This window comes from Candoia aspera, chromosome 2 (genome assembly GCF_035149785.1).
Source record: "Candoia aspera isolate rCanAsp1 chromosome 2, rCanAsp1.hap2, whole genome shotgun sequence".
Classification (NCBI taxonomy): Eukaryota; Metazoa; Chordata; class Lepidosauria; order Squamata; family Boidae; genus Candoia; species Candoia aspera.
Window position 1 is genome coordinate 60,102,543 of NC_086154.1, and position 12,125 is coordinate 60,114,667.

Genomic DNA, 12,125 nt, shown 5'->3' on the forward strand with positions numbered 1-12,125 from the left:
TCGGAAGCGACTAAACGAATAAACAACAACACATGGAAGAAAAAGAAAGAGGTGGGCTCACAGCTGGAAGAAGATGGGGAGAGGGTAGCACTCCTCAGTGCCTGCTTTGCTTTGGTCTTCTTCCCAAAGGGGAACTATGTTCAAATGTAAATAAGCATAATGAATGATAAAAGGAGGGAGTGGCAACCCCAGGTAAGCAAAAAGATAATTAAGGAGCATGTGGCTACCACAAATGAGTTGAAATCTCCAGGACCATACCAGTTACACCTGAGAATCTTGGAAGAATTTGCAGATATCATCTCAAAGCCCTTTCTGTGAACTTTGAAAAAACATGAAGAATGGCTACAGTGTCAAAGGCAAATACCGTTCATTTCTTCAGAAATACAAAAAAAAAGAAAAGAAAAGAAAAGAAAACCTGGGTAACTACAGATTGATGTTGATGTCATGCAAAATTCTGGAACAGATTATAATCTAATTGTTTTATAAGCATTTAGAAAAAAAATCATTGCTTAGCAGGAACTAGCATGGGTTTATTAAGAATAAATCATGCCTAAACAACCTGATCTTCTTTTTGGTAGTGACCAATTTAGATGACCAAGGGAATGTGATGGACATAATGTAGCTTGCCATCAGCACAGCATTCAACAAAAAAGTCTCCTGTGAGATTTCCAGTAAAGAAGACAACAAAATGTGGGTTGCATTGTGCTACCATTAGATGGATACAGAAATGGTTGAACAATCATGCCCAATGAACGCACCCAATGGCTCCGTGTCAAGTTGGAGGAAAGTGTTGAGTGGGGTACCTCAGGACACCACTCTGGACTCCGTACTGTTTTAACAGGTTTATAAATGATTTGGAAGCAGAGATGCAACCAACAGCAACAGCCAAAGGCAGCATTCAAGAACTGAGAAAGAGTACCGAATTCCACAGCCATGCCCAGTTCTGACTATCAAAGATTCTTAAGCCAAAGGCAGATCATGGTTAGGAACAAAGGACCCAAAACAGAGTATTTATTCTGTAACCACAAGCTTTTGAGACATACAGGTGGTTCATCTCATTAGCAGAGAATGGCTCTTATTTGCTTTGCCCACAGGGAGACACTGACATTTTCACATGCAGTTTAGGAGGCAGGACAAACCCATAATTGTCTGAGAATGGAAGATAACATGGCTTAACATGCTGGTTTCATGGAAACAGCTGCAGGGAAATGAGCTTTGGCAAGGTTATAGCTAGAAATTAAAAAAGTTGAATGTGTTAAGCTCCATGGTGGTTTCTCACCAGCAGCTCTTTATCAGATTTCTGCTATGTCAGCAGCTCTGGAGACAGTTTGCCCAACTGTAACATTTAATTTAATTTAGATAGTTTTTACCCTGAGCACTAGTAATCCATAAAAACATAAAATGAAACATAAAGTGAAACCTAAGTAAGAAACATATTGCTTCTCCTCTGCTAAAACTACCTTGTCTATTCACATAGCTCCGTTTTTACTCATTGAGGTTATTAATGACTTAGTAATCAACATTTTCTAGTCAGGGCACAAACAGAAGTAAAACAACTTTAAAGCAGTGAAAATAAACAGTGCATTATTAATTCAGCAGTGAAATTCAGACTAATTATGCTGGGACTAAAACTGCCAAGTATACAAAATAAGAAATAAATCATTGCCATGCTCCCTTCCAGTCTACGCTTCAGGGTAAAGAACACCTAGATTGAGAGCAAGGATTGGCACAGTCTTTCAAGTCTTTCAGTATCTGATTTAATCATTCAATATATAAATATTAAATTTAGTGCAAACTGATTACATCACCCTGTAAATAGATCTGTTGTCTTTTTATTAAAGGGCTTTGGGTGTGTGGCATCCTGTGCTTCATTTACAGGGGGCTATTCAGTCCGTAAGTGGAAGAATAATTTCCACTGGCATAAGAAAGCCCTTTTAATAACAAGCATCACAGCAAGCAGTAGTCTCTTCAAAAGTGAGGTTTTCCATGAATGAAAAACAGTCACCCTCTCTCTTCTACAGACATGAGTGGATAAGATGAGGAAAGCACTCCTAAGCACTACAGAACTAACATCCATTAACCCTCAAAGCACTACCCTTTAACAAACACCAAGGCATTAGTTTCTGGCTACCAGTGTTAACTCTATAGTTCTCTAAGGATGGTACCAGAGAAAAGGGGCTGTAGCTCAATAGGGCTGCCTATACAGTATAGGAAGCTTCAGCTGGTCCAGAATGTGGCGACGCAGACAGTTATTGGTGCTATGGAATTGGCACATGTGTCACCGCTGCTGCGTGAGCTGCATTGGGTACCAGTCTGCTTCCGGGTCCAATTCTAGGTGTTGGTTATCACCTTTAAAGCCCTGCATGGCATGGGGCCAGGCTACCTGAGGGACCGTCTCATCCCCATGACATCGACCTGCCCCACCTGATTATCCAGAGAGGGCATGTTGCGGACCCCATCAACAAAGGAATTACATCTGGCGGGGTCCAGGAAGCGGGCCTTCTCTGCAGTGGTGCCCGCTTTGGAATATCATGTCCCCGGACTTGAGACGGGTTTCCTCGCTCCTGGCCTTCCAGAAGAAACTGAAGACCTGCTGCTGCCGCCTTGCATGGGATGGGGGTGGGTAACAGCTCCACCTGGGGGTGGTTGGCACCATAGCACCCCCTATTGATTGGGATTCCATCTCCTCTTGGATTTTATATTTATATTTATTATGTTATTTATGTTTTTAAAGTGTGATTAAGCTTAGATGTTTTTATTATTGCTTTTATTGTAAACTGCCCAGAGTCCCCCATCGGGGGAGATGGGCGGTAATATAAATTTAATAAATAATAATAATAATTTATTTATTCGTTTATCCAATTTGTCCCCACCCATCTCCTCCCTTTGGGGGACTCTGGGCAGTTTACAGTAATCAATTAAAACAACAATTACAAAATCCACAATATAAAATTACAATAATAAATAATATAAATAAAAGTAAAAAATAAAGAAGTCCAAGTGGCACAAGAATCTAAAGCAGTCCAAATGTGGGAGGAGTGGTCTATAGCAGCCATCCCCATGTAGATCTATTCCCCTCTCCGCCCTAAGCGAGGTGGCAGAACCAGGTTTTCAGACTCCTCCGAAAGGCCAGGAGCGATGGGGCCAATCTCACCTCTGGGGTCAGCACGTTCCATAGGGCAGGCGCCACTGCAGAGAAGGCCCGCTTCCTGGACCCCGCGAAACAAAGTTGTCTTAGAGATGGGGTCCGCAGCATGCCCTCTCTGCACAATCGGGTGGGATGAGCTGATGTAATGGGGAAGAGGCGGTCCCTCAGGTAACCTGGCGCCATGCCATGTAGGGCTTTAAAGGTGATAACAAACACCTTGAATTGGACCCAGAAGCAAACTGGTACCCAATACAGCTCACGGTGTTACATGTGCCCTTCTGGGGGCACCAAAAACAGCTCGCGCGGCTGCATTCTGGACCAGCTGAAGCTTCTGGATACTTTTCAAGGGTAGCCCCAGGTAGAGTGCATTGCAATAGTCTATATGACAGATAACGAGAGTGTGAGTGACCGTTTGAAGGGCCTCCCGATCCAGCAAGGGGCGTAACTGGTGCACAGCACGTAGCTATGCAAAGGCTCTCTGGGCCACAGCTGCCACCCGCTCTTCGAACAGGAGCCGTGAGTCCAGGAGGACCCCAGATTACGTACCAGATGTCCTAACAGTCAGAAATATGAGACGAGGAGTAGTTCTCTAGTGTTTATTACCGCTACATTAAACAGAATCCTAACAAACTGAAGAAGCGTGGGAAAAACCCAGACAGATAAACCCTAAAGGTTAAGGCGGGTCTGATCTGTGTCTCTTTGAATGGCTGCTTAATTCCTCAGTACTACGCATGCGTTTTCCCCCCTGGATAGAGGCCCCCTCCTGCTCGCCATCAGTACTCATGACATCAGGTCTGTCTGGGGCAGTGCGACCCCATCCAGAACCAGAGATGATAATGTCCCAGATACGGAAGAATCATTAACCAGGGTTCAGTTGAAGCCTGTTGTTCCCCATCCAGACCCCTACAGCCCCCAGGCACCAAGAGAGGGTGGTCACAGCATCACTTACCTCATCCGGGATGGGGATGTACAATTGAGTATCATCAGCATATTGATATCTCATCCTGTGATGATGGATCATCTCATCCAGTGGTTTCATGTTGATGTTAAAAAGGGGTCGAGGGTCGGATCTCTCGCTCCCTATCACCACCGATTGGGACCGGCCCTGGAGGAAGGAGGTGAACCAGCACAAAACTACGCTGCCCACCCTCAACTCCCTGAGCTGCTCCAAAAGGATACCACGGTTGATGGTATCGAGAGCCACTGAGAGATCAAGGAGAGCAAGGATGGATGCACTGCCTCCATCCCGCTCCTGCCAGAGATCATCCATAAGTGCGACCAATGCCATTTCTGTCCCATAACCGGGCCTGAAACCTGACTGAAAGGGGTCCAGATAATCTGTTTCCTCCAGGACCCTCCGGAGCTGCAAAGCCACCACTTTCTCAACCACCTTTCCCACAAAGGGAAGGTGGGAGACTGGACGAAAATTGTCCAGAACAGTAGGGTCCAGTGATGGCTTCTTGAGGAGGGGGTGCACCAACGCATCTTTAAAGGTAGCCGGGAACACCCCCTCTCCCAAGGATGTGTTAACCATCACATGGACCCGACCACATGTCATCTCCCGGGCTGCTTTTACCAGCCAGGAGGGGCATGGGTCTAGATGACACGTGGTGGCATTTACTGTCCGTAGGATCCTGTCCACTTCCTCAGGTCCAACAGGACCAAACTGCTCCCAGATAACTGGGTAAGCTTGTTCCCCTGGTATCTCTCCAGACCAAGCCTCACGCCTGGAGTCTAACTTGGAGCGGATCCGAGCAATTTTGTCCTGCAGTCGCTCAGCAAATTCCTCTGAACGGCCCTGTAGGTGGGTCACCGAACCCACCTTCCCCAAAAGGGATAGAGTGATCTTAAACAGGGCCATTGGGTGGCATTCTGCAGACGCAGTAAGAACGGAGAAGTATTGAGGCTTTGCCGCCTTTATTGCCACAAGATAGGCCTTAATAGTGGCTCTAACCTGTGTTTGGTCGAATTCAGTCTTTGTCTTTCTCCAGCGGCGCTCTAGGCATCTCTTAATCCTCTTCAGAACCCTCAACTCCTCCGTCAACCATGGGGAGTGCCGGGTTCGATGGGGCAAGAGAGGCTGCATAGGCATGATCCTGTCCAAGGCTCTGGCCGCCTCCCTATTCCAGGCAGCAGCCAGGGCCTCTGCTGGACTATGCAGCAGATCCCTGGGTATAAACCCCAGTTCCTTCTGAAACCCTACCAGGTCCATCAGTCACCAGGGGCGGACCAATCAAATGGGTCATGCCTCCCTGCGGAGGGGGGTGGCATAAGAGAATCTCAGGGCCACCAGGGCATGGTCTGATCATGACAACGGAGACAGACCTACCTCTCCCCTCAGATCACATTGCCACTGCTCCGATAAGAAAACCAAGTCCGAGGTGAGGCCACTGTCTCGAGTCGGGTCCTGAATTATCTGGGACAGGCCCATGGCCGCCATGGTAGACATGAACTCCTGGGCCGCCTCCAAGGCACGCCCCAGGGATGGCAGGTTGAAGTCCCCCAGAACCATGAGCCTGGGGAACTCCACCGCCAGCCCCGAGACGGCCTCGAGCAGCTCAGGCAGTGAGGTTGCCACGCAGCAGGGAGGCTGGAACAGTAGCAACACTCCCAACTGTTCTCGGGAACCCAACTTGAAAAACAGGGTCTCACAACCGGCCACTTGTGGAGCAGGGCCCCTGAAGGCCACAACAGACTCTCGGATGACAACAGCCACCCCACCTCCCCTGCCCTGGGTCTCGGCTGGTGCCATACCGTAAACCCAGCTGGGCACATTTCTGAAAAGGGGCACCCCCCCCTTCGGGGCCCAGCCAGGTCTCACTAATACATGCCAGGTCTGCCCCCTCCTCAGTGATCGAGTCACATATGACATATAATGATAATAATAATGTAGCATGGAAACGAACCCTAGCTCAATTTCTACTGGAAAGGGCCTCACGTTATTGGCTGGTGGAAGGGACCCCCATTTGAAACTGAGGGTAGCATGGAAACGAACCCTAGCTCAATTTCTACTGGAAAGGGCCTCACGTTATTGGTTGGTGGAAGGGACCCCCATTTGAAACTGAGGGTCCTTGGGAATTAGAACTAGGTTGCATTTTTACGTGGCTGAGAAAACTGAGTGAGTTCACAGTGGAGGGGGCAAAAAATATATGTGGAAAAAATCCCTGTTTGTGCTTGTTCTTTTCCCTGTTTTCCTGACCTGTTGCTTTTTTATGGCAAGGGAGGAAAGAAGAACCATTTTGCCAGGCGTTTTGCAAGTCAGCATAGTCTAGCAAGAGACCTTCACTCTTACTCTGCAGAGTTTGTACCACTCTGGATTGGCTAAGAGGCCTTATCCATTGCCCTACGCTATTGTCAGTGGGCTTCTATTATTTTCACCCACTTTCTATTCCAAGACACAGCAGAAGAGCCACTGGATATGTATATGAGAGAGTCACTTCTATACCCAAGGCACTGGAGATACTTTCTTCCACCAGCTCCTGCTCATGTAAGGCTAATTTTGAACATGCTGCTTTGGCATGTCTCCAATGCAGCTGAGCACCAAATAAGAGCAGACAGAGTTGTGCTGAGGGGACTGGTGATTAAACTCACGTTCTAGGAGACACATGTGTTCCACGGCAAATTCTAATCTTCAGTGTAACAGTCCTGTGCCAAATTAATATGACTGAATAAACTGGGTAGAGACTTTTCTTTCTGCTGCGGTCTTAAATGATTTTGCCCGCCTACAACAGGAAAGTTAATTATATCTGTAAATCAGAACTGATATTCTCCTACAGAGAGGTGTGACCTTGTAACTGTGTTATTCCAATAGTTACGCACTGGCATTACAAAACAGTCTTTCAATTATTATGGCATTGCTTCAAATAAGCATGAATGTATTGACAGAAGTATAGGGGAGGAGTTATCATTCCTCTTTATTCTGTGTTGGTCATACTGCACCTAGAATAGCTCATACTGCACTCTAGGAAAAACAGTGACAGCAACCATGATAAAAAACAGCCTGGAAAGAAAAACGTATGAAGAATGGCTGGAAGTGTTCAGTGGGCTTAGTTGGCCTGGAAAACAGAAGACTGTGGAAGATACAAGAACTCCAAGGTCCTTTTGAACACTTATATTCTATGATTCTAAGAGAAAACTACTTATTTTAAAAATTAATGCCAATGAGATTAAAACAAGTCAGCTGAATGTTGTTCCTTTCCCTCATTCTGTCATATTTATTGACTGACGTGTCATCTGTAATCAGTACTGTAAATCTCCTTTTTTAGCACTGTTATAACTTCAAAAGGTAGCTGAATGAGCAGTTGGTAAGCAAGGACTACCTGTAATTTAATTTGCCCAAGATGACTCAGGGGGATGATGGCCTATACAGTCAAAGCTTGTTCAAAAGCCATGATAAATTAACTTAGCATAATCCTCCCCATCTTTCCTAAATCAGACAAAAATTAGGGCTGGTTTTATGACTGCTCATTTTAGATGACTTGGTCATTGAAGTGCTTACTACTGTCTGAAATTTGGAAGGCAATCCACCTGCTGAGCACTGTAAGTTCAGTAAATCTTAACAGACTGTTGAGAAATAGCTAAGATACAGCAGATGCAGTATTTCCCCTTATGTATTTTTCCTTTTTTTTCCAGCATTTTTCACATTTCAAAGAAAAGTGTCCAAAAGACTGAGAAAATTTCTGGCCTCTTGCCTTCAATGTTTATTCAAAATCCTTTTTTTTTAAACTGTAAGTTTACGCCCCTGAAACTTTAAATGGAATGAAAATGTTTGATGATTTCACAATGTTCATTAGAGTTTAATTAACTCTTTCAAGGAAGGACTTCTTTCATTAAGAAAGATGACTGCTGTCAGGTCTGGAATACCAAATGCATCAAGTGCTTGAAAAGTTGTCTAGTTATTGTAATACTAAAATGAAATTTATGAAATAACAAAACTTGTGCTTGTTCTCTGGATTGTCTCACGAGTACCAAGGGTGGGTCACTGGATACTTGATCAACACACGAACTGCAAGAAACAAAGGACAACACTATGGAGGGTTTGTCTGAAGCCCCAGTTATTTCTGTAAACTCTGGGTTTCCTCAAACCTCCTGACAGCATTTTCTCAGGCCTAGATAATGCTGTTTTGGCTACTTAAGGATACAGTTCAAAGAATGTGTTCACTGTAATATACAGGGCATAAGATTTTACCGTTCAGCATTTTCCTTGGTGAGATTAACAGCAGCTTCTAATTTATCAATGGCAATGAGCCGACTCTAGGAACAAGAGAGAAAATGCATAATAAAACAAACATGAAGATATTTCTTAGACGTAGTTGAATATCCTTGGGGAAAAGTAATTTGAAGTGAGCAATGCTAAATGTAATGTTTTGGAAAAGAGCTTTTGTTAAACTTTATCAGGGAAGGATACATTTTTAAAATGCAGACTAGCAACTGTGGGGGAGAATTTTTACTTTCTTATGGCTCTCCATGTGTTTTCTGATAAAGTTGCACTCACGCAATGGTAAACCATGCTTGGGAACATGCAACACGCTGGGCCATAATCCATGGTTTCTAAATCACCCTAACTATGTTCATGCACCATGCTAACCCAATAAACAAGCAAACCACAGTAAGGAGTAGCGGGCTACCTAATACAACCCACATTCTGAAAGGCGTGTGCTACACTTTCTGATATGACTAAAAATCTTGTTCTAAGAAGGCAAAAAGAGCTGTGCTGGATCAGACCAGAGATAAAGCTGACCCAGGATTCTGTTCACACAGTGAGCAATCAAAGCCACAAGTGCCATATACACCAAGAGGCCTAATCTACAGCAACTGGTGTTTAGGCCATGTTGCTCCTGATTCTGGAGGTAACACAGAACCAGCTTAACTACTAGCTGTTTAGTACCCTAATTGTTAATACATTTATCTAATACCTTTTAATGCCTCTGGATTTGCTTTCTGGAAGCAAATTCAATAGTTTAACTATGAAAAAGTGGTTCATTTTGCATGTGTGATGTGGTTGCAAAAAAAGCAAATGATATATCTCTCTCTCTTCCTCCGTTCCTTCCTGTCCAGTAGGTGTTGTAACCTTCCAACTAAGCCTTCTACGCAGAAACAACATTATTCTTGTGCCAAATAGGGCTGGTCATTGTTTCAGATTCAATTCTGAGGAAGCACTTGGTGTGTATGAACTTTGCACTTGTCTGAAACTGTAAAGTTCATGGGGCAATTGCAGAGGGCAGCCAATGATCCTGGAAAAAGACACCACTTCTTTTAGACAAGTACTATGTTCACATTCCCACATGCCAATAGGATTTGCCTGGTTTTATTTAACCAAGATTAATTAACTTCCTACTGGGCCAAAAGAGATGAGCATTTGAAAGTAGAAAATCTAGGAAAAAGAAGGGGACTTGAAAATGAAAATGAAAATGGGAATTTGAACTTGCCTATCAGGCTTTAGATCACAAAATCTAAGTGGCTCTTCTTTATTCTCCTTGTTCCTTTTTTTCCCCAAGTGAAAAGGAGGAGGTTAGCATTATTCATATCAATCTAAGGAAATGTAACTTACATGAGGAAGTTTTTTCAGAAGACTTAAGCCAATTGCTCCTGAGCCACAGCCAACTTCCAGGATCACAGGACCATGTGTCTCTGGGAAATCCTGAAGGTCCTTGCTGCATGCAGAAGTCAATCTCTTCCTGCATTCTTCATCCAGAATGAGAGAAACTAATTCCTAGAAGATACAACTATTTATTTATTTACTAAAATTTGTATGCTGCCCCAATCATAGACCGTGGGTGACTCACAATTACATAAAATCCAAAACCAACAGTCCATAATAGCAATCGTATTCCTACTCCCCTTCCCCCTCTTCTCTTCTACTTAAGGAGATTTGTGACAGATTATGTCTGCCATAGAAGCTATTCTGTGAATGGGCAAACTCAACCCAAAATGGACAGCCGTTTTGGGGGAACATGCAGAACATCCTCTCAAAACGCTATCAGCTCCAAAAGGATGGGACCTGTGCTTCACAGACTGATGAGCCTTGCACCCTCTAGGCAACAGTCCAGAATAAAGATGTGTTGTCCCCACCCCTATATGAGGCAAGTCAGCTTTTTCCAAGCTGGTACTTTCCAGATGTGTTGAGACAATAACATCCAGAATGAAGAAAGCAACCTCGAGAGCTAGGGAAGAGGGGAGTCATCCTGGGAGAATGAAGGGATGCAAGAGCAAGGAGCAAGAAGGATATTTTGCCCATGTTGTATATGTGGTGCCTATTTTTATTTTGCTTTGAAATGACATTTTATTTGAATGTACGTGTGTCTCTGGGATATGTGTGTGTTTTTTGTCTGTGATGGTTTATTTGAGCACAAAGTGCTTTGGAAGCTGGGACCCAGATTCCACCTCTGCCTTGTGCTCAACTTCTTGACCATCTCATCTTTGAACCTCAACCATCTGCCATCAATACAATGAATGTTACAATAGAAATTGCTAGGTTAAGATTGATTTTATGTTCAGTCCTCATATATTTTGTTTCTTAGGCAAAATCTTTTAAATTTCATTATCATCAGTTTTTCTCCAGTGCCATATTCACCCAGAGAGCCATATTGTCAAACCATGCATTTATTTATTAGATGTATATCCTGCCTTTCTTTCAGAAGCTCAAGGTAGCAGACATAACGTTGCCTCCTTCCTTTTTCCCAATACTACCTGTAGGAAAGATCAGGCCTTTAGAGAGAATGACCACCCCAAAATCACTGTGTCTGAGGATGGACTTGAACCCAGGTTTCCTTGGTGTCAGTCCAATGCCTTAACCACTCCACCACCACAGTCATGACACTCAAAATTCCAGATAGATTCCACAGCTGAGAAAGATGGATAGCTTTTTTGCATTACAGTACCAATTGGCTGCACAAGATAGAGAGAAGACAGCAGTTGAAAGTTGCTGAGAAGTGGTAGAGAGATTAGGATTTTAAAAAATAAATGGTGTGTTAAAAGTTAAGGGCACCAGCAGAAAAGTGTAAGACCATGATAGCAGCATTTCAACACTATTCACTATTTGTATGTAATCGTGCAGTGCTTTAGGTTTACTCAGAAGCAAGCCCCACACTTCTCTGTTAAGCACTTACAGGACTGCTGCCTTTGTTTGTTAATGAAAGTCACATTTACTTCGTAAGAACACCGCCCCCCCAGACAGAACATTATGAAACTAAACTAAATGCTTAGGATGAGCAAAGAAACAGTTCCTCAATGTTCCTGTATATATTTAAAACCTGAATCCAACCTTTGTGCACAAACAAAATCCACAAAGAACACGAATGAAAACATAACACTGAAAGGCTTTTATTTCCTGCAACTATCTGCATTTTGCAAACAATGAACTGGCACGAATAATTACGGCAACAGATTTTTTATTCTTTTTGAATTAGGTGCCGAATCACCTGAAAAGCAAACTCTGCACAAACCCCTCCTCCTCCAGCAAACAAGCAATACAAAGTAGGTCATGGTGCAGCAGAGGCCACCGAAACCTAGAAGGAAAACTTGCCCATCTCTCCCAGGTACTCTCTTTCGTAAATGCAGCTGTGTGGCATGATAACTGGCCACTAGAAATATTTCAGACATGGCAAAAGGTAATACAATAAAGCAATTGGCATAAATGAGAGTGTGTTATAAAATGCTTATTTAAGGTAGTGCTTAAACCAATATATTCACACCACTATGGGGAAAGAGAGATGGACTGTAGTAGATGTTGGCCCAGTGCAAGGCCTTAAATTTATACAGGTCATTGTTTTCATTAATATTCTTCAAAAGCTGTATCCAGCCAGTGACTTTCCTAATGTTCCAATCTACCTGGAAGGTAGATTAACAGGTTTTCCCCCCTCTTACAGAACCAGATCTAAGGTCCTGCAGAACCCAGTTTGAAAAAACCCTGGCCCAGGCCGTACCTTAATCAGGGACATACTAAGTAGAGCTTTCTCTGAATATCTGTAAATTTTGT

The 12,125-nt window shown here is 43.7% G+C and overlaps 1 protein-coding gene across 2 annotated transcripts in view; it reads right to left on the minus strand.

Moving 5' to 3' along the window:
* The window catches only part of HEMK1 (HemK methyltransferase family member 1), a 56,204-nt gene that overhangs the window by 25,562 nt on the left and 18,517 nt on the right, over positions 1 to 12,125 (minus strand). For both annotated transcript variants that reach the window (XM_063291951.1, XM_063291952.1), the window contains 2 exons: positions 9,699 to 9,860; positions 8,337 to 8,401 (listed from right to left, as the gene is read on the minus strand). In XM_063291951.1, coding sequence (XP_063148021.1) covers positions 8,337 to 8,401; positions 9,699 to 9,860 — 227 coding nt within the window. The remainder of the gene's footprint in view (positions 1 to 8,336; positions 8,402 to 9,698; positions 9,861 to 12,125) is intronic.